Here is a 25,744-nt window from a genome sequence, read left to right on the forward strand (position 1 = left end):
AACCACGGAGCGCTTATCCTGGAAGTCGAGAAATTTTATTAGCGGACCGACAGCTACTGAATTTCAGCTTGCGCGAAAAACGAATTGAAATAATTTATTGTAAACGTGAACCAGGAACCACGGAGCGCTTATCCTGGAAGTCGAGAAATTTTATTAGCGCACCGACAGCTACTGAATTTGGGCGTGCGCGAAAAACGAATTGAAATAATTTATTGTAAACATGAACCAGGAACCACGGAGCGCTTATCCTGGAAGTCGAGAAATTTTATTAGCGCACCGACAGCTACTGAATTTCAGCTTGCGCGAAAAACGAATTGAAATAATTTATTGTAAACGTGAACCAGGAACCACGGAGCGCTTATCCTGGAAGTCGAGAAATTTTATTAGCGGACCGACAGCTACTGAATTTCAGCTTGCGCGAAAAACGAATTGAAATAATTTATTGTAAACGTGAACCAGGAACCACGGAGCGCTTATCCTGGAAGTCGAGAAATTTTATTAGCGCACCGACAGCTACTGAATTTCAGCTTGCGCGAAAAACGAATTGAAATAATTTATTGTAAACGTGAACCAGGAACCACGGAGCGCTTATCCTGGAAGTCGAGAAATTTTATCAGCGGACTGACAGCTACTGAATTTCAGCTTGCGCGAAAGACGAATTGAAATAATTTATTGTAAACGTGAACCAGGAACCACGGAGCGCTTATCCTGGAAGTCGAGAAATTTTATTAGCGGACCGACAGCTACTGAATTTCAGCTTGCGCGAAAAACGAATTGAAATAATTTATTGTAAACGTGAACCAGGAACCACGGAGCGCTTATCCTGGAAGTCGAGAAATCTTATTAGCGCACCGACAGCTACTGAATTTCAGCTTGCGCGAAAAACGAATTGAAATAATTTATTGTAAACGTGAACCAGGAACCACGGAGCGCTTATCCTGGAAGTCGAGAAATTTTATTAGCGCACCGACAGCTACTGAATTTGGGCGTGCGCGAAAAACGAATTGAAATAATTTATTGTAAACGTGAACCAGGAACCACGGAGCGCTTATCCTGGAAGTCGAGAAATTTTATCAGCGGACTGACAGCTACTGAATTTCAGCTTGCGCGAAAGACGAATTGAAATAATTTATTGTAAACGTGAACCAGGAACCACGGAGCGCTTATCCTGGAAGTCGAGAAATTTTATTAGCGCACTGACAGCTACTGAATTTCAGCTTGCGCGAAAAACGAATTGAAATAATTTATTGTAAACGTGAACCAGGAACCACGGAGCGCTTATCCTGGAAGTCGAGTTTCACCGCGTAGCGGACCCGAAGCGCGGGATCCGGGAGGTTGAGAACCCGGTACTCGAAGTTTGCGGAGCGCGACTATCAACCGTCCGCTCTACTGCGCGGTTGTTACCAGACTGAGGAACTCGGCTAGCCGATTTTAGATTGGTGACGTCACTTTCCGAACATCCGAAAATTCAAACTTTGGTTTCGAACTGTAATACTAGGTATGATGATGTATGATGTATGATGTATGATGTATGATATGATGTATAATGATTCTAGTGTTCACATTTCATACAAGAAATACACACCTTATCTGTCCTGCCGATTCCAGACACAAGCGGCTAGGCCCTTCGATGGTCAGCCGTTGACTGAAGATATATCCTTTACTTAACGGGTCAGCCGATAACGCTGCCGTTCTGCGACAGTTGGATGATGAAAAATTTTGCTCGTATCTTTCAAATGTGTGTTAAAATACACTCGAAGTGTTAAGAAGCTTCGTTCTTTCTCTTCCTATCACCTTTTTAGGTCTTTAAATCATTACGCAGCGTTAAATACTATCTCATATACGAAGCATCCGTTTCATCTCGTTCAAAATTAGCGCATCCGTGATGTATTACAGTTACTCTGAATTTTTTTCCATCCGAATACTTTTCGAAAAACAATTTTGCTTCTCTACCCAACGTAGATACTTCACTCTCGACTAGCTAGAACAGCGTTTTGGTTATATGCCTACGAAAATTCAAGATCGAGAGAGCAAATGAAAAGTTGTTGAAATAATTAGGAATACTAATGTTATGGAATACATCGAGCGCGCGTCGAATAGAATCATGTGATGTCCACGCTGTGTGATTGAAGGCATGCCTGCTTGCTTGAGAGGGCATGTGATCGTTTGCTTATATGCTACTCCTACTTAGAACTGAGTCAATGCTCAGCTGTTCTGCTGCGTCAAGGAGAACAGTTTTCTTCTCCAATTTCTCTGATTTGTTTAATTCTGATTGGAAGCATCACGTAAGCAGGCAATCGCATGCACTCTTTCGTTAGAAGGCATGCGTTTAGACACATATTCTCGACATTGCAGCGTATGAATCAAAAGTCCGTATCGACGTCATTGCGAGCCAGAAAATAATCGTGCTGAACCTCAAGCGAATGAAAAGATGCAGAAATCAAATGTCAGAATGCTTCATATTCTGTTGTGAAGTTCCTTCAAGTGTAAGTTCCACGATGACTTAGATGTCGTATTTGAATGTCTGATGGTCGATGCGGATTGAAAATCTCCATGTACATAAATTTCGGGACGATTGGAGAAGTAAATGTTTTTAAAGAAGATAATCCATTTTTATGTTTTGTCAAACTCATTTATTCATCTCTATGAGTACAGAAAGGTGTGCATGTGCATAATCTTATACTGAGAAATCTATCCCAGTCAATGTACTTGTAACGATACTAGTTATTTTGTCATTGGAATCTTCTTTTTTCGCCACACCTCGGTGAACAGCATCTTCAAATATCAATTTCTTTAGTTATCACTCAACCTTGATCGAAGTACATCCTCCGGCATGCTTGTTAATTGTTTTATGCATCCAAAGCGCAGAACAAATAAAGTAGCTCCTGCTTCTACAAAAATCAGAAAATCTTGTAAAAGCATCATCAATTTTAGTTCAAACCCTATTCTGTAATTTGTAAATTCTAAATAAAAACATACGAAGTAAAGAGAAAGGGGAAAGCAGCCGAGAGTGAGGGAAAAAATAAATAAAAAATTAGAAAAACAAAGAAGAGGGAAAAGAAACGAGTAAAACAACGAAAGAAGAAAAATTTCTCGCAATAACTCGCGTATCGCTTAATAGCCGTCAAGGTTAACCCTGCGAAATGAAGGCCGCACGCGAAAAGCTCGGCAACCTTCGTCATCGTCTACGCAATCGTTGAGCCATTCCTCAACGTCGACACAACTCGATACCGCATTGTTTTTAATTCTTACCAGACAGATCGATTCTCACCTAAAAGTATTTTGGTTGAATTGAAATCGTTTGTCGAGCCTTTCTTGATATTAAAAGTTTTCATTCAATCAATTTTCCCCAATTTTTCTATAATAGTTTGATCAATTTTTTTGTTCACAGCTGTGATCAGTGAAAAAAAGAATTTTGCGATTCTAGTACGCACGAAATATTAAAACACCTCGTAAACTCTCAGTTCTATCTAAATCTAGTAAACTGAAATGTGAAACAATTAAAAGAGGAATAAGGAGGAAGAAAAAGTTGTAAGAACAGCGTAAGCGCACTTTTTTTGTATTGCAAGAAGGAAAACGAAGAAACAAATTATTTCGTGTATACATTGACGTAGAGAGGCTGGTGATAATTGGAATGTAAATTAATGTATAAGTTCGAATGAATATCATTAAGCGGGCTTAATTCCGAGCCGACCCCTTCTTTTTCACCCCTCAGCTCCCTTCTATTCTCCTCGCCTTTCCTCAACGACTGCGCAGAACTTAATAGCTGGGAGCTCGACAATTAACGGTTGGGCTAAACGGTTGAGTGTATACGTATTGCGTGTATACTCCGAGACCTGTTGTGTACAAGCGTATATATATGCGAGGCATGCTGGTGAGTAAGGGTGGATACGAGCGAGCTTTACTTCGGGCTCGTTACTAATTCCTGTGGGGGAGAAGCGGCGGTATAGCGGCGATTTAAATTAACAGAAACTGCCGGAAAGCTACACCGTTTCGTACTCTATTCGAACGTGTTATCGTAAAAAAAGTACCCAAGAATCACGTTCGGCTAATTTCATTCCAGCATCAGTATCAGTGTCGATGTTTATTAAGGCCCATGGCAATATTGGACGACTTTGAATTATCTGTCTCGAAAAAGTTCAACAAATACGAAGACAAAAGACTTATACAGGAGAAATTCAATACTTATAGCAAGAGAAACAGAGAATTAATAAACGCAAGTACAGCGATAAAAAAGAATAATAATAATAATAATAAGTACGGAGCAGCGACGAGGCGGAAAGCATGGTAAAAGTATGGAGACGTAGGTCAGGTTACATAAAATATTAAAACTGAAAATAAAATGAAAAATTAAATAAATAAAACTACCTAACTAAAAATTTTTCATTCAATTTCATGATATATATATATATATATATATACATATATATATATATATTGTAAAATTAATGCTTAAAACTGCGTTCCGGTGCAAACATATCAATATTTACCGAGAGTGAGAATAAAATAACGACAAGCTTACTCCTAATCACTTCAGCCACTTTGAAAAATAGATTTCAGACACCTCGGTTCTGCAAAAATAAACATTTAATCTTCCTGAAAGGATATTTACGACTGTTTCGTTGAATCGATCTCCTCGTTTGATCCTGTTTATGATTGGCCTGCCTTTCAAACCACATTCTGCCCTCCTTCTTCACACTCAAATATTCAATTTCGATGATCACTTTTCGGTCCCACAGCTGGCCATTTTCAAAGCCATGGCCAAACAGCTGCAATTTTAATTCCTGGTAAATCTTGAACGAAATCACGCCCCAGGTTTATCAAATTTACACAATCTAACCTGCGGTTCTCCACTGCGACTGTGCCTCGAATCCTTGAATCGCTTCTGAAATTGTGAATTCCGAAAGTCATCTGATAAGCTGTCATTCTACTTCCCCATTAACTCCAGACGGTTTGCCATGCAAGTTTTACAAATTTACACAGTCTAGCAAGCGGTTTTGCAACTGCAGCTCGTCACATCGCGCTTGCAGAAATGCAGCGTTAATGGCTGCTCCATTAGCTGGGAATTGCAAAACAGTGACTTAAGATTAAGCTCGCCATTCCCTCACCTCGGCAATAACGCGCGCGGGTGTCTACCAACCAACGTTCATTTGTGCATCAATTAAACCTCGGAGAGCAAGAGGAAGAAGATCGGTGTTGTCGTTGCCGGGGCGTTTTACGCGGTGTATAATGCCTGCAGCTTGTTGTAACCCGATGTAATTATTCCATCGAAGTGGCATCCACTTGTATAAATTAACCCTGTATATATACACACAATCTCAAGAGCTAACTGGTACAGATTGAGAGACTGGGAACTCCGGCGCTACTTCCGCTTCCTCTTCTGCTTCTGCTTATTCCGCTCTGCAGCAGGTTGACTTGCTAACAGTATTTGCCGTTCGCCTTATTCACATTCTCCCACCCTCCTGTCCTTCCTGTAACGCGACACTGACCCAACCAACTGCGAAAAACCCTCAACCTTTTAACCCCTCGTTCTATTTCCATTGATCGACTTCTTTTTTTACTCCGCTTGCTTCTATTTTATTCCCCGCCGCGGTTTTCACCCTCCGAAATCTGTACCTGTCTCCTCTCTCTGTTCGGACTCTTGTTATTTTTATACATTCATTCCTTTTCACTGGTTGGTGGAATTCGTTCCACGGATTGATCCGGCCAGTCCGGACGCTTTGATCCTGTGGTAAAAAATCAAAATATTCCAAGATTATTCTTACAATATTCTCGGTTCAAACGCGGAGCTTCGAGCATGACAGCCTTTTGAAATCGAGGCGAAATTACAACCTCGACTTCTTCCCTGATGCCGAAGAATAAAACATTTTCGAACGACGATATAATATCAATCTCTGCAGAGAACCTTCCGCTCGAAGAGTGAAAGAGGGAAAGAGACGCGTTGCATGTCGGGCAGGAGTCGCGAAAGGGAGGCTGATGCAAGTCAACGAAGACGGTGCAAAATTCCCTCGATTGTATGTTAATGCAACCTCCAGCTCGTTGTGCATAAATATGCAGCGGTGACTGCCGGCAGCAAGCTGAAATGGAATAAGAGAAGGGAGAATTCCCTCCATTAGAGATTCTCGGTATTATTCTTCTTTTTATTCCGCTTTCTATTCTTCTCTCGAGCAATATTCCAAATCATTATATTACGGATAATAAGCGCTGGGTAATCGAACGCCATCGAGATCTTGTGCAGCTTCTGCTGCAGACCGACGAACCACCTGCAGATCAGCTTCCGTACGGTTACGTTTCTTGTAATTATAATTGCAGGTAGATTGCTTTCGCCTTGTGCCGTTTTCACGTAACAAGAATAAGAGACTCCGTTAAAACTAAAGGATAGAAAGTAACGGTGCGATATAATTCTACCCAAGCTTGCGGCTAGTGTCAATTTATTAACGGACCATGATTCCATAATATCCTGTGAAAATTGGTTTGAGGAATTAGTTTATTTGAAGGAAACTTTTCATCCTCACTATTCCTCCTCAAGAGTAAAAATCTAAATAATATCTTCGAAATTATTAACCGAAATTTTTTATAAAAACCGCAAATTTATACAGAAATTAATTGGTGGATCTTATTCGTAAATGAATCAATTTGGCTAATTGTTTTTAAAGAATACATTTAAACAAAAGGGTTGGAGTCAGATCTACATGAGTCAGACCACCCACCACATGTTTTCTATTCGTGCTAGGTGCAAAAACTGCAATCTCAGTATTTTAACTAATTCTACGATCATTTTGACAGGTCAATCTACAATTCTGTGACAGAAAACAGTATACGGCTTATCCAAATTTCTTCATAAAAAATTCCTATCTCCAGCATTTGGCTCCACTTAATTTTTGTAGAATTCGAACAGAGTTCGATCAGTGTATTAATTGGAAACAATTTTTTTTTTCTGCTTTTTTTAAACTGCATTTGTGGATATAATTTGTTCGCTGTTTGTGAACTCGAGACAGACAGTATTCGAAATGTAGCGAGCGAATTGAAGGGTGTAAAATTCCACCACGCTATTTCGTTTCGACACTATAATTTGGGGTGTTCCCCTATCTCCCCTCACGCTTTTTACTCGCGTGGTTTTTTTTTCTATAATTTCTCTCGCACGCGAGACGTTTGCGGTGGATTCAACGAAGTACAATGGAAAATACTGCGGTTTGACGTACAGGTAGACGAAAGTATAAGGGGCGCGGGGATGGAGCGGTCGTACGACGGTGGCCGTTTGGGGTGCCATTTGCCCGATCATTTTCAGCTCGGAAAGCACTTTGCCCTGAACGTGACGAATGCAGATTTTACCCCTCCTCCGACCTTCGCACCAAGCCCGTCGCCGCGGGTTTGCACGAATCGTCGTAATTGCGCTTGAGAGCTCAGGCGTCATTACGATAACTCTCCATGTGTTTCCAGATTGCGGAAAGATCCAGATCGCGCTCGCAGCGTGGGCTATTCAATTTGAACGACTCGCTGCGGTCGCTTGATTCGTTGGCTGAAGAATATAACCACGGGTGTACGACTGAGAAAATTTTCCCTACGAGCCGGTATATTCTTCAGTGAACGTGGTAAGTCAACGTTTCACGCATCGGACGACTGAAATATCGACGCAAAATATTTCCTGCACGAACTTGTTGTTGACATGAATTGAAAATTTATTTACAATTTTTTCAATACTTTTTTCATATCAACACCGGCTTGGAAATTTTTAATTTCAAGGCCAGTGGAGCCTGCGGAAGTCGTCTCATTTCCTAACAGTGCGGTAAAACGACTTTGGCGCAGGCGCGCAAATGGAATTCTTGATTTCACGCACTAGGAATTTTTTTTGCGGATGCGCACGACTCGAATGCTCGATTTCACACGCTGGGGATTTTTTTAACGCGTGCGCACGATAGAATTACTCAATTTCACCCACCGCGTTATCAAGCGGACGTTACCTAGCCTCAATTTCAGGAGCTGTCAGTGGCACGTTCCATGATTACCAAGTCAAACTTCCATTCACAGATGCGGATGGGCAACTCATGGCGCAAACTGCACACTTCTCGGAAATTGCCCACTTACCACACTAACACTGTATACTCTTAATACCCCATTTTTACTAGAAAAACTATATTTGTAAGTACAGTAATACGAATTTACTTGTTATTTCTTTTGAAACGCAGACGTTTTATTCACATCGACTTATTCTCTAATGCGCTTTCTGAATTTCATCAATTTCTTTACCGATTACCGAAGTTTTTTCTTTGTTCCGAACTGCAGCGTGCTTGGGTATTGATCACGCAATCAATCACAAGGCTCGTATAACTTATGTCCGTGACTGAAGTGGAGCCAGCTCAAGAACGTGACAAAAATTACCAATAACCGACGGTCTGGATATTTTTTCGGAACTAAAAACAAAACGTATTCATCTTAGAGTTTTTGTGCAAAGAATTATACGAAAACTTTCAGAAATGAAGGTAAACCAAGTTTTTATACAGATAAACTGAAAGCCCGAAGTCAATCAGGCTGAATTTCGTGTAAAGATTAATATCGGGTTCTTCTAAAACTGTCAGCAACTGAACTCTTTTCATCCGAATTTGTCGTTTATAATTTGATTTTATGCCAGTCACAGTTTCTTTAAAAAACAGGCAACTCAATTGAATTTAATTTCGCTACTTGGCAGTTTTGACTAACTGATTTTTTCGTCGTGCTCGTATAATTTTTTGCACGTATAAGCGATCGTATGCTTGATTGAAAAACTGTGTTTCACCATAAGTAACATCCTCGAATCGAGCTGTGCAAATCGAATTATTTGTGCGGATGGATTTCTGCTGTAGATTGTAAACTGCACCGCGCCACAACCCGACTTGCAAATTCCTCAGAATTAGCGATACGCCTGGAGGAAGCCTGCCTCGCGGAATAATTCGTTGCCGTTCTGGGAAAATAGGATGGATAGAAACAGGAACAGGTAAAGAGACGGAGACGGAGACTCGGTTCAACGTTACCGCCAAATTTATGCAAACTTTGTAACAGCGCACCTTGCTGCCGGTGCAACTACTCTAACGAGATTTCTACCGCAACGTACGTTTCTATCTAAACACTCAAAATGTCTCGACGTTTCACGATATTGATAACTGTGGTATTTGTCGTTCGTTGTAAACTTTAGTTAATAACTTCCTTTTCTCGTTCTTAGTTTTATTTCGCATAATCTTAACATATCTTTTCCGGTTTCAACAAATTTCTCACATATAAAAATCAAAAACGGTGAAAGGGATCAGACGCTGGTTACGTTCGCATGGAATTCCCCATTATTTGCGTCCTGGACGACGACGAGGATCGGCGGCTGTACGTTGTTCGGCTGATCGAGGAGGTGGTTCAGGAGGCCTATCATGCACTGGGTTTCGCAACTACAGCAACGTAATAAACCGTCGGCAATAACCAGCCTGAGCTTCGAGCGAGTGCAGCGGCGTCAATCGCATGCCGACAATCGCAATCGCTGCGTTCGATATTCGGTCTGCACTAGCATTCAGGCTCTAGCTGAAACAGCTCGCGTGTAGAGCGTGCCTAATCGCTTCCTATGCAGGCCGGTCACTTCTGATACAGTAGAATTAATTAGCTGGCCCGGTAGCAACCGATATATCTCCTCTGCTCCCTACGAAAATCCCCTCCCAGTTATAACAACCCTCGTTCAGACGGGTTTAGGGGATGCATATAACGGCTGCAATTAGCCGCTCTGTTATAAATTACTTATTGTTAAATACAATATATTCTACATACCTGTTATGCTCATATGTTGTTTAGCCGCGTTTTACGTGGGAGATGAAAGTTTGCCCCACATAAGCGGATAAATTGATGAACAATATATATTATATCTTATATGAATAAGATAATATGTAATAAATATATAACTAAAATTGTTCCGTGCAAAATAGTTATTCAATTTTCTTTCAAACGTATTACGCAATTGTTTTAATTCTCAGAATACGGATTGATTGAATTTAAAATCAAGTAACGCATCTTATATTATTATAAAGACAAATTTGTGTTTGTATAATCTGTATCTATATTTATTCATTCATTTTGTTTATTTACAATATATAATAGTTTGTTGATTTTGTTATTTATTATTGTTATTATTATTATCATCATTATTTCTTGTATCCGTGATATTTTCCGTTTCTTCGATTTTTTCTTTTTTGTTTTTTTTTTTTTCTTTTTTTCTTTCACTTTCGTCATTTTCGTTTCTCTTTGTACAAAAATTTCTCTCACTCGTCTATGTATAGTTGTATAATAATAACAATATATGTATCGTATGTATTACGTAAATATATAGCAATAATTGTATAAACGGTCAAGTAGTATATGGGGATTTTTTTTTTTAATTCTTTATTCTTTATTCGGGCGTGTGAAAAGGAACGGAAGCAAATTCCTATTTTTCATACACATTTTTCTTCTCTAAATTATGTTTTTGATTTTTATGGATTCTGCGTTTTTAATATTTTTTTCTCTTCACAAACCGCGTCGTCATTGAGACGAAATATTTTTGTTCTACGTGGAATGAATATTATTAATCAATGTACATAGTATACCTGTGCTTAATAAGAGTCGAATCGAATTTCGATGGTCGTACCCCTAAAATTGGTTCAAAATAATTCAATACAAATTTTTACATTTCCATCATTTTGAACCAATTTGAGGGGTGCGACCATCGAAATTCGATTTCACTCTTATCAAGGACAGGTCTAATGTACATGCGTATAGAGATACTTCCGTTCCTCCTGTAATTCTTAACTAGGTAGGTACATACCCTTAGTATTTTACTGATAACGTTGGCAATGATGGTTAGATTAATAATAACAACAATAATATTGATAAGATTAAAAAATCGTGTGCAGCGAAATTGTGAGGGAAGAACTAAAAAACAGGTAAAAACAAATACGTCTGATAGAATGATGAATACTGACGACAACAATAATAATATTAATGTAATAATGATAATAACTTTTCAACGAACAACTTTCATTTATGATAATTTTGTATACATATATACTTATAGTGAAAAATACATGCAAACTATACTTTAATATGTATTTATGTATACGTACGGGAAGATATCATGTATTTTTAATTTTACATTTTCTTGCTCGTTACAGAGTGTCCGTATATTATGCAACACGTTCTTTTCTTTTTTTTTATTATACATAACTTTTCATTTCTATAAACAAGTTTTCAAAATTCGTTTCGAATTGCATCGATAAATCCCGAAATAAGAATAACGGCTACGTTAAGTAATTATTCATTCGCATAGTCATTTTATATAATATGAAATTTCAAACTTCAACGCGCCGCTCAAAAACTATAAATATATATATATATATATATATATACATATATTTTTAATGTATTACATAACATATAACGGTGAAGATGATGATGTACTGCACTTCACTGTTAAAAAATAACCGAATTATTGCATATCGTTTGTTAAAATTGAAAGAAAAAAATAAAAATGTCAACTAATTTTTTTACTTTTATTCAAAAGTCTGTCTCGTCGATTGATCGAGATATTTATTCTCACGTAGGTGGCTCTCATTTTCCACCTCGTATTGATACCACTTTTCGTTGATCGTCCTTATATACAACTTTCCTGTATTCTATTCGATCTGGTAACCACTTCCGGTTGATGAAATTTCGCGTGGGCGGATATCGAGGACGACACCGGCCGTTGGGGAAGCCCCGCAACACCCTTGTTTGATCTCTGCAGGCTGTAGTATACCTGCAGCGCAAAACTAAAATATAGAAGCGAATAGCGTCGACCTCGGTTGTTATCAACAAATCCCCTGCATGCTCGAAAAGCTCCGAGAAATTGCGAGACAGAGAGAGAAAATTGCGGGGAAACAACTTCGCCGAACTCCGAAGCGACGAGCTGCCGCAAATTCTACTCCACCGAACTAGAAAGCTTCGGTGAAAATTTGAATTTCGATATTCCGATCAAGTTCGCATCGCTGTAAGATAATCTTGGTTTCTGGTTCGACGGAACACCGGATGTGTTCCTTATTTTTTTTCCTTTCTCCTTTTGCTTCGTTATTACAGAGATTCGAAATTATACAACGACGAGAGAAACGGGGAAAAATATTTTTTACATTAATTAACACTGTCGCAGATTAATGACGAAAATTCGGGGCAATGATTTCGATGAAATTGAACGTAGGAAGTTTCTGATGGGCTCTACAACTTTTTTCATCAATCATACAGCTTCTTTTACACCGAAGCTTATTTCTTCTGATCAGAAATAAATCGTGTATTCGGCAATGAAATCGAACATGCGGCAAAGTTTGATGTCACGATTTTCTTGATACTGTATACGATGGAAAGTATTCACAAAGTTTAAAAATAAGTAACTGATTTGTTTTTTTTTTTTTGTTTTTTTTTATCCTTTGCGTAATATTTTCTACTGAAGTTAATTTCGCAAGAAATATTTCCGAGGTATTTCAGAGGTATAGAAATTTAGAAAAACATGAAAGAAACATCAAATTTCAGCGACGATTGTTAAAAGAAACGAAACCTGTCTCGATATCTAGTTGAACCGATTGAATAAAGTTTGAAAGATACTTACGTTTTGATTGTTTCGCTGATTGTAGGCGTCCATCGCCATCTGTTTGAAGTCAGCCATCGTCGGTGGCTGGGTGTAAGTGTTCTGATGATGAAGAGTGTGATGATGATTCTGAAGAAAATTCGAATCAATCTCGGCGAGTCGTGGATCAGGCTGAAGGTCCACCTTCCGTTGTACGGTAGGTTTTTCATCCGGCAGAACGTCACCCAAACGTAAATCCTTTCTTCTACGCTGCGGTGGAGTTTTGTAGATAGGCGTATACGTCAAGGGTCTCCTCTCTGCGAAATTGACAACAGGCAAGAAGAAGGAGAAGAAGAAGAAGAAGAAGAAGAAGAAGAAGAAAAGGAAAGAAGAGAATAAGAAAAGGATTGCAGGATGAATAAGCGAAATGAAAACCGCGAGATATCGAAAAAAGTGGGAATAGTAGTAGAATTTTAATTTATCACTAAATGTCAGTATTGGAAAAAAAAAAAATGTATTTCAGTTGTTTTGAAAGAGAATTGATACGGTTTTGTTCTTTCATCGTTCATGGTTTATCGAACATATAGCAAAGAAATGATCTCAAGATTTAATATTCAAGAGAAAACGTGATTTTAAAATCTATAGGAATAAAAGATAAGCGTAAAGATATCGTGCAATAATGATGTAGCATTTCGATTCCAACAAATTCTCACCGCAATCAAGCAGACATATGCCAAAGAGCAAGACTTTCCCCAAATACTAATAATTGAATCTAAATACCTACCCAGAACCGAAACGAACACCAAAAACAAACCGATCGGTCGATTCTTGTTACAAAAACAGTTAAAATTTGAAAAGTCAAACTATACTTCTCGAGAAAAAGTTATAATTAATCGATGAATAATCCTTTTGGCAAGTTGGAAATACGAGCATGAAAAACCGTGCGGCAACAAAAAAATAAAAATAAAGGAACAAAATTCGCGTATCGCGCGTGCAATAAATTGTTAAGGCAGGAAATTGGTGAAAGTCAATTGGCGCAATGCCTCGGGTAATAAATCATTCGCCGGATTCTGACTCACCGTACTCGTTGGGGATGATGTCGGGGTCCATGTCGTCCGGCGTCTGCTTGCTTCCGGGGTGTATCGGAGTCGTGACCCCGGCCTGGGTCGGCTCCCTGGCGATCGGGGCATGCTTCGGACTCTGCCCTCCGCCCCTTCCGGTTGTGTGCTTCCTGTAGAGAGCTGCCAGGACCCCCGCCACCGCCAGGGCGAGGAGCGTCGCCGTCGCCGCCAAGCCAAGGAGGACCGGACTCAGGATCGAGGCGTCCGCGTTCCCTAGGATCGAAAAGAGGGGAATCGGGGTGAAAAAAGTCGGAGGACACGCGAGGTGAAGAAACGTGAACGGTATGCTGTTTTCAAAAACAGAGAGATGGACGAAAGATTTGTCATATGTTTTTGTTTTCGACGGGATGTCATGGAAATTTTTTCCGGAAAAATAACTTGCACCCGGGATAATTGTTTTCTCAAGATACTTTTTATCGACATGAAAAGGAAAGAGTCTGTCGATCTTTCCGATAAACTTCCACGATGATCTCGAAAACGGCCGAATAAAAAATTTTAAACCGGTAGGCCTTGGCAGCCAAATGAAAAAGTTTTGAAAGAAAGAAATGGGAAAAGAAATGGGAAAATACAAACGCTTACTTAGAAAAAGTAATGAAGAGAAGAAAGTAAAGGTTTGTCAATAAAATATTGAAAATCGATTGATTTCGCGATAGAACCGGAACTTGAAATTAAACGGGACATGACAATTTTTTAGCTTTTTCATCCAGCTGTTTCCGAGATTTTTCCAAGACCCTGTTTTCACAGATTCTAGAGGTTCGCAAGCATGAAGATTCCTTGAAATCAGAAAAAGTGATTTGCGATCGTAATCCATACTTTTTACACATCACCAAAGGTGATGAAAAGTAAAGAGTGATATACATGAATATTTTTGAATGATGAAGCAATGGACAATTTTTTGAAATGAGATCTAATTAAGGTAGAAAAAGCAGGATTCCTACACTTCAAAATCGTTACACTAATTCGACTCCGCGTATATTACGTATACCACGATTTAGCCGGCGTATAAACGATCTCCGTCGATAATGAACAATTTGGGTATATGGCAAAGAGGAGGGCGAGGATCCTGCGCGTGCTGCAGTTCAGCGCTCGGCTCTTAATTGAGCATTATTGCTTCGGGTCGGGGGTTATATTCGAGTGAATTTCGCAGTGCCGGTAATTGAATGGCTGACAAAAGAGAGAGAGAGAGACAGAGAAATAGGGTAATGACACATTTCGCAGCTGGTGCCATGCAACCATATTTATATATATTAACCCTTCTTCGTCAGCTGCAGGCGCAATTTTTTCCACCCCCGACACATCTTGCAAAAATTTTTCTAGCGTACAACGGTCAAAGTTCGAACCTAGGTGATTTCTATTTCACAATTTAATTGTTTCTCGGGATTGAATTCTTTTGCTATCCTCCTTCTTTCTCAATAATATTAATTTTTTTTGAACTTTTGCATCGATACTTTAACTTCAAATTTGAAAACACAAACAAAGAGAAAAAAAACAGTGTTTCGAAAAGAATTATTGAGACTTGTTAAGTTCCGTATCTACCAATTTAATCACTCATTTGAAACGTTTGTGAATGATTATGTAATGTAATGATTCATTTCTTTATTTTTCATCCGCTTTTGCTTCACCGGTGGGTGTTTCAGCCTCTCGGAAAGTGTCCTTTTCAACCGCAGGAAGAAAAGGGATGTATACATGTATACGTATACCGTATAAACCATCAAAATGAGGAATACAGCATCAACGTAGCGCGTGCAAAAGTTACGAGTCAATTCCCGTCCCAAATTCAAGGGAATAAATTTGCAAACGCCGAGAGTTCCGCGGACCTAAAAGCCAGTCGAAACTCTCACCCCACTTTATATTTCTCTCTCTCTCTCTCTCTCTTTCTATACATATATATATATATATATACAATATGTATGTATTCTTCTTCTCTCTCTTGGCCATTATTTGCGTTGCATAAAAATGTAACGAGCTATTATCGTGCGCCTAACGTTACACGAAAGGAGAAGGAAGTCGCGGTTAAAGAGCAGGGTGCTAATGCCTGGAAAAATCAAGACGATGGTGTGGCCGTGACTCGAGTTGACTTCGAGCAAATGAGAGTAGCGAAAATAAAAAAAAAATGCAGAAGAAATAAGAATGAATCAATTAATGAATTGTTTCTCTTTTCACGGTTTCTTCGTTCGTTTAATCTGTTTACTTTTCATTCCTTTTCTTTTTTTGTCATTTCGTATTTCATTCCTTCACCCCGCTGATCCCCCCTTTTTTTGTTTTTGCAATATTTCCACCCTTCGCCTCTCGGTGCGTGACATAATGCGAATATATACTATACATGTACAATATAAGCCGTGTCGTCGCAAGGTGCTTTGATGTTGTATTGTTCGAAAGGAATTTCATTTAAACATCTCGGCAGCAACGAACAAACGAGAACAGAGACACAAAGTATCGCGCTCGGTTCTGCATATTTATTTATATACTGTATATATACATGTATGTATAAGTTGTGTAAAGTATATTTACGATACATGTACCGAAATACGAAACTCTTTTTTTCACCCCCCAATCCGTGCCGCCTACCTTCGGCACGTTGAAGTCTAAGAATTTTTTTTTTGTGTCGTTGTTGATATTTATAACAATTTTTTTGCCTTTCATCTCGAATATTTTCACCTTCACATTGCGCTGCTTTTCTTCATTGGTTTTCGTACGCATGTGAAATTTAGAAATTTTCGGGTTATATTGGAAACGTTTTTCGTCACAAAGACGAAGTAATTTTACGTTGCAACGGAGAAAAAAAAAAATAGTTTAAATGATCGTACGCTCACCCTTTTAATTTATGGAAAATTGCATTTTCGTGATTCATTAAATTTCACGCCCGCTCAATTTGTGTTAATTAAAATACTCAATCACTGAGATATGGTGATCTTAGAATTCTGTAAATTCAATTTGCGGTTCATTGAAATATGTAAAATAACAATTCCGAATTTAAAAATGCAGTAAACAATTCATATCAGACAACGAATAAACCATTCGAGAGAAAGAAATGATCAGAATATAAAATAAAAAACGCAGTAAAAAATTTTAATCAGAATCGCCAGTCTCGATCAGCGTTTTCAGGTGAAATCTTGAAGCTCCGATATTTGAAATGGAATGAAAACATGGTTAAAAAATAGGCTAAAAAAACGTAGAAAGAAAAACTTTCGCTTGACACTCGGTATTTGCTGTTGCTGCTGTTGTTTCTGCTTCCGCTTTTTATGGGATACAGCATCGGCCTGTCCGTGCTTTTTGTTTATTCTTCTCTTTCACATTCCACTGCGCAGTATTCGCTTTCGTTCAAATATATTATCATCAAGACTCGTCAGCTGATGCGAATAATTACTTAATAAATGTGACGTGGTTGAATTAAGTAGCGAAACTTTTATACTTTCATTAGCTCGTGCATACATCGACATTGATCGTGTAAATAAAATATAAAACGACGAATTAAAGGCTCTCCGCTAATTGTCCGTTCAATACGAGAATGAATAAACACCCACGTATAATAATATTGATGTACACATGTGATATGAGAAAATTAATTCCTCCTCTAATTGGATGTATTGAATTTTTTCACGTCTTTGTTTCTCCTCACTCGTTCAGCTTTCATCTGTAATTTATAACTCCTTCCCTTTTCCTCGCTCTACAGTTTCATTCGTTTCGTTTTCATTTTCTCTTTTATTCTCTTTCTTTTCCCTCTTTCCAGATGGTCTGTGACTACAATTGCCAGTGTAATAAATAATTAGCCGGCACGCGTTCTCAGTTGGAACTAGACAACATTAGTCGATACGCATCGCGCTTTCTTCACCCGCTTGATTTGCGTCTCGTGTGTATGTGTGTAATAATGATAATTAAAAACGCTTATTTAATGATACATTAAAGTTCGCTGTGAATTGCGCTTTCCAAGAATCTACATCACTGTTATTAATATCCCGTTTGTCACTAGGCTCGTCGTTGCGTCCCTCCCTTTTATAAGTATTATCCACTCGCCAGCAGGCTAATTGCACGCATTAAATCATATTAATATACGAACACGTAGCTTTCTGCTTACACGCGTAATAATTTTCCACATGCACACTCTAATGAAATAAAACGCAATTCAATTTTTCTCCCATTCGGGAAGAAAAAATTATCCAATTGGTTTTCATTCCACACAGTCATTCTGTTTCTCATTTAAATCAATTACCGTTTTTTACTCCAAGCTTATTACTTTCCTTCATCAGCTTTATTTGTAATTTCAATATCCCACTGTTCGACTAGCTGCGAATAAATTATCAGATCAGTAATAACCTTTGTTGTCGCTCTGTAGGACTTGTTTGCTTAATAGAAAAATAACTTGCCAATTAACCTGAGTAGTGCGATTCGTGTTCCGCGAAACCCGGTGGGTAATTAGCTTTATAATATAGATACGAATAAAGTATAACGCCTCTGCGATAAAAATTCAACGATCATTTTATACGCCTCGTTAGAAGAGAAAAAAGGAGAAAAAAAAAAATGTAACATGAAAAGGAAAAGAAAAAAAAAATCGCACGGCTAATGGCAGGTATTACAGTTTGATCCCTGATTTGAATCGATCAGGTCTAATGGTAACGACATATGATACAGCTGAAAATGTGTATGATCCGTAACGAATATTCCATGATCCACGAGTGACTCATCGGGGTTGTGATAATTTTTTTTTTTTTTTTTCAGCAAACAATAAGCTCGCCTTATTTATTTGCATATGTACGGAAGTTTTATTACAATAGAAGAGAAGTAATTTTTAAATGAAGTGTTCGTTTCGTATTGATTGGTGTTCATTCGTAACCCGCATGAGAGAGTTCAGTCCCTGGAAAAACGGTGAAACAAAAATAAAAACGACAGCGCCAATTATTTGCAAAGATAGATTACCGTTGTTAAATATTTTGCACGGTTAAAGTGCGTGATTTATTTCACAACATTGAGTGATCGGTTCCTCAATTACGTGAACGAAAAACTTACATCGTCTATGAAATTGATTAATCAGATTCAATTACGCGTCATTTGTTAATTAACCGAATCGATTAAGCGTTGTATGCGTACAAGATTATAATCAACTTTGGATATAAATGAATAGAATATAATTGAGTTTTATGAGAAACATCGCTCGCCAGAAATGAAGATAGATTTTTTCTTTTAAATGTAACACTACGGGGGCGGGGGAAATAGAGTAAAAAATGATTGAATTCCCGAATGAATTTGGATCCCCTTTCATGAAATTTGACAAGCACATATCGTTGAGAAATATTCCACGTCAGTGACGCGGTAAATAATGTATACACACGGTTTTAATTGCGTTTGGTTCAGAGGCGTAGACGGTTTGTCAAACAATGCCCAGCGTAAATGTTACGCAGATAAATAATGATAGATATCGACAGCTGATAAGTAGAAATATTTATGAAAATAAATAAACAATGGACATGTCATCTTGTCTCCTTGTGTTTGTTTATTTCACTTCCGTTTCCTGTGTTTACACGAAAAATCACGGGAGATTTGGTTGTTTGAAAATACGCCGAGTCGTCAAATTTCATAATAGTTAGATGGTCTATACGTTTGAATAATTGAAAGAACTTTAAAAGTTTACTTTTCTTGGAGCATGGATTTTTTTTCCTTTGCTTTTTCTTCTTTAATCCGTACCAGTGTTGGGATTAAATTCATTTATCTTAATAACGAAAATTGAATTGTCACACCTGTACGTACATTATAAATATAGATATACCTACAGCGGGAATTTTAATATCCGATAAATTACTTTCGTCCAAGTGATATTTAATTAACTTTATCAAAGTTTCAGATAATTTAAATACGTACCTCCTGTAGTTTACACGTACATCTCTACTTATTCTCAACGTGTATCGCGTGTTATATACTTATGTGCGAATCTCATCATCATTTCTAAGAAGTTGTCTGAAAATTATTGATCTGAAACTTTGCCGCGTCGAGACAACGAAAAGAGAAAGACAAAGAAAAGAAAATAAAACGAAATAAAATGAAAGAAGAGTAAAGAATCGATAATCAGTCAGAAGAAGAAGCGATTCACGAGGATAAAAGAGAAGAGCATAAATCCTTTTGACTCGTGAATAAGAAAAAATCGAAACTTTTATTGAGGATAGAATATCTTCCCTGCCCTTTTCACTTTTTCTTCACAATGGTCTGAGCAAACAATATCGTCCAGGGCGTCACCAATACCAATAAATTGATAGATGAACAAGTATATTATACACACACACACACCTTCGAAGCTCGGTAGCATCGCCCTTTCAGCTCGCGAAGGTAGTTAAGCTAATTAATACGCGGAAAAGCAAAATTGACGTTCAGTGTACGGGCGACAGGCGCAAAACGACACCCGATAATTAATCGTAAGGCGCGTATTATTACTTGCCGCGTCGCTTTTCCACCCCTGCTACTCGTTTCGCGCCAACCATTTTGCTTCGACGACACCACCTGGTTGACAAATTAAAACGGGCACAGCATCGAGTCGCCATACTTCGGTACCTCGGTACAAGGTGTAAGGTACCAATCCCCTCTTAAATATTAATTTCCCATCCAAAGTATTATAATGGTAATTACACACCGCATGCAACATTGTTTCCATCAAATTTATTCGTCTCAAATAAATGCCCAAGTTTTATGGATTCTTAATGAGGAAGAAGAAGAAAATTTCTCTAATCGTTAATTATAAATATCGATGTAATACCGTTGCTTTCGTAAACGGGAGAAAAAAATTATTCGCGATTAAGACAATCCCAGTTTTATTCGATAAAATCCAATACCGCTCGATAAGTTCCCACCGTCGGGGCTGTAACGCAAGCCGGTCCAAAGCATCCGCTTCCAACGATATTGCAACTATTCCCGGGCTCGTGTGTGAATGGCTTTAGGATGCAATTCTCACAAAATTGACTTCTGCTTTCCAAGAAATTGAATCAATTTACAGAGGGAAATACGAAACCCGATCTAAGGATTCCGTTCCAGCTGTTTTCGGAAACCTGTTTCGCGAGTCTGTGCCTTCGACGTTCGGGAAGCTCTAAAACGAATTGAAACAAGCAGGAAAAATCAACTGGCTTGAACGATTTCAATATTCGCGAAAAACTCGGAAATGTTTCGACAGATTTTTATCAAAATTTACGCAGTTTTGAGTTCGATGAAGCCTGACCAACGGGCTAAATACAAGTTGATACTTTTTCAAGTTGGTGCCGAGAGGAGGAAAAAAAAAAAAAAATGCACATTGGTGCAAATAACTCAGGAATGCCTTGACCAATGTCTCTCAAAATTTGATAAACTCTGAGTCAAGAAAGACTGTTTTGATCGACATGAAAAAAATCAGAATCTGTTGATTCGTTCTCGAGAAGTGCAGATCGCACGAAAATTGATTAACCCATTTCGGCGAGGTTATATTCTCTGGAGTTCAAAGGTTTTCCTTTTTTCCTGAGTAGCACCCGAAGCACAGGAATGCACATTCTTGCGCCACAGACTGGTAAATAGTTTCGACTGAGTCAATATTGCAATTAGTCGATTAACCGCGAGAGAGAGAGAGAGGGGGAGAGGGGGAGAGGGAGAGGGAGAGAGGAAAACGGGGGCTGAGTCAGAGTTTGTTGGTCGATACCGAAGGGTCTGCAACTCGGCAGAACCGCACCAGCTGCAGTAACAGCAGAAACCAGCTGCACCACTAACGGCACAATCAACGAAACAAATTACTGTCAATCAGCAAAAAGTTTCCCCCGTGCAGAATGTGGGTGTGGGTCGGAACTGTGCACACGGAGTCGTTACAGGAACACCGTGTTCCTAGAATTGGTTGGTAATCAACGCGCGCGTGGCGTGACTCCGAATCTCTGTGCAGCAAAATCGCCGATCAATTAACCCCTTCGCTTTAAATTATCGTGTAACCCGCTGCTACGATCGAGGGATAATATTTGCACAAAGCTTTTTCAAACGTCGAAAAACTTGTTTCGACTTCGTAGCGCTTTGGGGATCGCAAGATTATTCGTTTAACGTGTTGAAAAAAAAAAAAAAAACAATTGACGTATAAGTTAAGTAACTAGATTAATACACGTCACTAAATTTTTAGTGATTTCTTCAAAAACACAGAGAAAATACTTTCAAGGACTGTGCGAGACTTCGAGTCACTCAGAAGAACTTCAAGCCTGTCCGGTGAAAGAAGAAACAAACGACCCGAAGAAAGTTTGTATTACCCATCTATGTACTACTTTGCGTCAGAAGACCAAAACATTAGAATCCTTACAACTGTGCAGCGAATCCGTCTATTTAAGTTTAAAATTTCCAAAAATATACAAGCAGCGTGATTATTATTGACCTCGCCTTGAGAATCAAATCGTTGCCTCTACTTTTTCCTCTTTCATCCAAAGTGACAATATCAGAGCTGGCATATCGAGAAAAGCTGGGTTTACCGAGTCCAGTGGTCTTATACGAATTTGCCGGTGACTGGGAAAACGAAGAAGCGAATCAAGGGATCAAGTTCGGCAGCTTGGTCAGGATATCCGGTTCCGGATACGCGGCTAGAACGGCTGGTCAAGGGAGAAGGAGGAAGGGAGGGAGGGAGGGATTCGACGTAATGGACTCCCGCATCCCTAACTGTGTAATGGAAAGTCATTGGTAACATACGGTCGTCGGGTCAACACTGGGTTAATTCAGTTTACCCTCGATTTCGCAAGCGACGAGAGCTGCTGCCACTGCAGCCCTAGCAGGTATGGCTGCCGCCTGATGCCCACCCACTCCGAAAACAAACCGACTGCAAATATCGATTCCCGCAGTCGAACTGCATCCATATTGAAATTTAGTGGAGGCACCTCGAGCTGATTGTGAGTTAGAGATTGGCCCTCAGACTCGGGATTTCTCGGAAATATATCTGATGGTTCTTTTGCCCTTCGTTATACATCGGTGAAAAAGTAAAGGCAGCACAGTTTTTCGGCAAGATATTTGGTACATGGGCTGATTTTGATTTAAGGATGTGTATTGGCTGTACATTCTCAACCAAAAACTAGTCTCGTTGATAATATTGTATACTTTGTTAACGGATAAGAATCGAAAAAAAATTAACCTGCAATAAAGACGATGAGAAAATTAAATTTGAGTAATAACGATGCTTAAAAGTTATCAACAAATTGTTTAAATAAAACACTGTTTAACAAATTTTCAGGGAACGTTTCTTTTTTTGTTATGTGAAATGAATTTCTTGATTTTATTTTATTTGTTTAAAAAATTTATTGATGATTTTTGTAACATTATTATTATTCAAATTTAATTTTCATGTCTTCTTTATTCTGGTGGATTTTTTCCGATTTTCATCTTATCTTAAAGTATTCAATATTGTCATTGAGGCATTGTATATTTTCGTTGAGAATGTATAGCCAGTACATCCTTAAGGCAATAAGGCAGTTTCGTCCCTTTAGCCAGGTTTGTAGAATATCTTGCTTGTTTTCGGTTGTGCTATGAGTTTATTTAATCACTAAATTAGTCAGAGAGTATTAAAGTGAGTTCCCCAGCACTCAATTATTCGCAAAGCACTTTAGTACACTTTGATCACGCGGTCATTTACGTGTAACGCACGTGGCCACAAATGTCCACTACTTCAAAGTACCATTTTCATGTTCTCAGAAACATAAAACTACATTTTCCGTGACTCAATTAACTTTAAAACGATTGAAGATGGAGATTTGATACTTTAAGAATGTACTCGGTTTATGTTAAGAATAAGAACTTCTCATCCTTGGTCTGATTCAACTTCCAAGATCTCCAAAAAAACATGCCGAATATTTCTTTCGCTTAACAACCAGATGAATCAAAGTTCTAGGAAAGTATGATTACCATCTTATAGTTTTCTAACGACTTGATAACGTTACCAAATTTCAGCACCTAAACTGGTTAAGAAAATAGTAAGACTGACCAAGCTTCGATAGGACATCCAACGCATTTTACTTACCATCATTGTTATCAAGATCGAGACGAAAACCGGATTTTTTGGTCTTACGGATCGTCGCAACAGATGCACCGATTCCCACGAATGTTTTTCATATAAAATTAAACATGACTCACCAGTGGTGTACATGGCGACCCCCTTCAATGTAACGGGTTCCAAAATGGTGGCCTCGCTTCTGCCCTTGGCGTTGACCGCGTAGAGAAAGATGCGGTAGCTTCGTCCAGCGGTGAGTCCCGCGACCTCGAAAATGGGCCCGTGGGGCCCAGCAGGCACAGTTTTGTTCCTCACTATCCACGCGTCGTCTTCTTCCCCGACAACGTCGATTTGGTACGCCTGGATGGGAAGACCTCCGTCGTAACCTTCGGTACACTTAACTGCCAGACCGGAACCCGACTTTGGTCCCAGATCCTCAAACTCCAGATGCGCTGATAATTCGTTGGCCGTGCAATTGTGCAAAGGATACGGCCGCCCTGCTGCTATTACCTGAAATATTCAGAAAAATCACTCACGTGGAGGTCGCAAATCATTTGAAAGAAACACAAGATTCGGAAAAATCGGCCAAGTGAATAAGACGTCAGACTGAAACTGAAACCTTGGTTTCCATTCTTTCAATTGATGAATAACAAAAATGATATTTCCAGAACCCGGTGCACAATGAAACTTCATTCTTTTTTCAATATCTCTATTATCACTGTAGAAAATTTTTAATAAAGTTCAAAAAGAATTATACAATAATATGACCATTACACATTTTCATGAAACATCGTCGCCTCTTGATATTCGACGTACCTGAAACCGGCAGGGAGTGCGCTGCTTTCCGACCTGATTGCTAGCCCAGCAAGCGAGCATCCCATAGTCGAGTTCAGTTGACGGAGTGTAGTTAAGACGGGGTCCGTGAAAGCGTTGATACTCCCTGAGGCTCTCAGCTATCGATGGAGTCCCCGGAGATTGGACGTTGACGTGTTTGGGCTGAGCAACCTCGACGAGTTCGCCAGAGTTATTGAAAGTCCAGTGGAAGGTCAACGGTGGCGGTCGACTCTCGACGTTGCAGACCAGCGATACTGTCTCCTGCTTCAAAGCACCCACGACGTTTTCGGCTTTACCTTCTTTGCATACGGGGGCAACTGAGAACAGACCAAATAAGAAAAAAAATGTTTGAAAATTTTTTCAGGAGATTTTTCGAGCCGGATCGAGGAGTGGATCGGTTTCAAAGAGACCTTGTGTTGTACCCTGAGTTCCAAGTATTCAAAGACGTTACGGGATCTCGGAGAGTCTTTTACGAGACTAGATTTGATACGTGTAAATCGTTCCGGGACCATGATCCTCGTGGGATTTTGCGGACAGCAATGGACTCGATACGATCTAAATGGTTTCACCTCGTCACCTGGACTCGAAGAGCGATTAACCCGAGGATTGTGAATTGTCTTTCGTTAGAACATTGTTCCGTGGAACGCGAGATGCGGGGTGAACGATAAAGGAGAAACTGGTAGTCCAAGGATGTGGAAAAAGAATTCTCGTGTCTTGGGTGATATTCAAATTCTACACTCGACCGATGCGGTGTGTCGGAGAAAAGTCTTTGCAGTGTTCAGGGAGCAGGAGCGTCTCCCCCTTTTCAAGACTTGAACCAGCTCGTGGACCTCAGGCGTAGCCCATAACAGTATAAATAAGAGAAAGAACAATAAACACAAAGGGGGAAAAAGCGGAAAGAGGAGAGAGAAAAGAAGGGAGCAAGACTCAGAGGAAAAGGTATGAATATATTTTCTCTTTCTTTCAAGGAAACTGAGATGCGATTATGGTCGGTCTCCCGAGGCATTTCTATGTCTCGTTTACTCGACGGCTGTACGTCGACGGCAACGTCGGCGAAGAATTCGAGTCTCCCAGAACGACGACGACGACGACGACGAGGTTTTTTTGGATCTGTACAAAGCGTCAACAACCTCGTGGGGAAATCGAACCGACAATAAAAATGCAAAATGAATAACCGAGTGGCACGGTAGCTAGAACGCGATGGTTTTTTTTTTCACCCAGACATGCACGATTGGTAAAGTTTTCAATATTCCCAAAGTTCAA

General features: G+C 39.2%; 1 protein-coding gene across 2 annotated transcripts in view; it reads right to left on the reverse strand.

Annotated features, from left to right (window-relative positions):
* Nucleotides 1-2,643: 2,643 nt before the first annotated feature.
* Nucleotides 2,644-25,744, reverse strand: part of LOC124223036 (neural cell adhesion molecule 2) — a 90,864-nt gene continuing 67,763 nt past the window's right edge. Inside the window, exons 8-12 of one of the 2 annotated variants that reach the window (XM_046634646.2) lie at nucleotides 24,464-24,798; nucleotides 23,791-24,157; nucleotides 13,657-13,911; nucleotides 12,620-12,894; nucleotides 2,644-2,891 (exon numbers count right to left, since the gene is read on the reverse strand). In XM_046634646.2, the coding sequence (XP_046490602.1) occupies nucleotides 2,850-2,891; nucleotides 12,620-12,894; nucleotides 13,657-13,911; nucleotides 23,791-24,157; nucleotides 24,464-24,798 (1,274 nt within the window). In that variant the 3' untranslated portion in view covers nucleotides 2,644-2,849. Of the gene's footprint in view, nucleotides 2,892-10,172; nucleotides 11,780-12,619; nucleotides 12,895-13,656; nucleotides 13,912-23,790; nucleotides 24,158-24,463; nucleotides 24,799-25,744 lie in introns of those variants that run through there. The other variant, XM_046634645.2, reaches the window with a different exon arrangement.

The sequence above is a fragment of the Neodiprion pinetum genome, chromosome 7, assembly GCF_021155775.2.
Source record: "Neodiprion pinetum isolate iyNeoPine1 chromosome 7, iyNeoPine1.2, whole genome shotgun sequence".
Taxonomy (NCBI): Eukaryota; Metazoa; Arthropoda; class Insecta; order Hymenoptera; family Diprionidae; genus Neodiprion; species Neodiprion pinetum.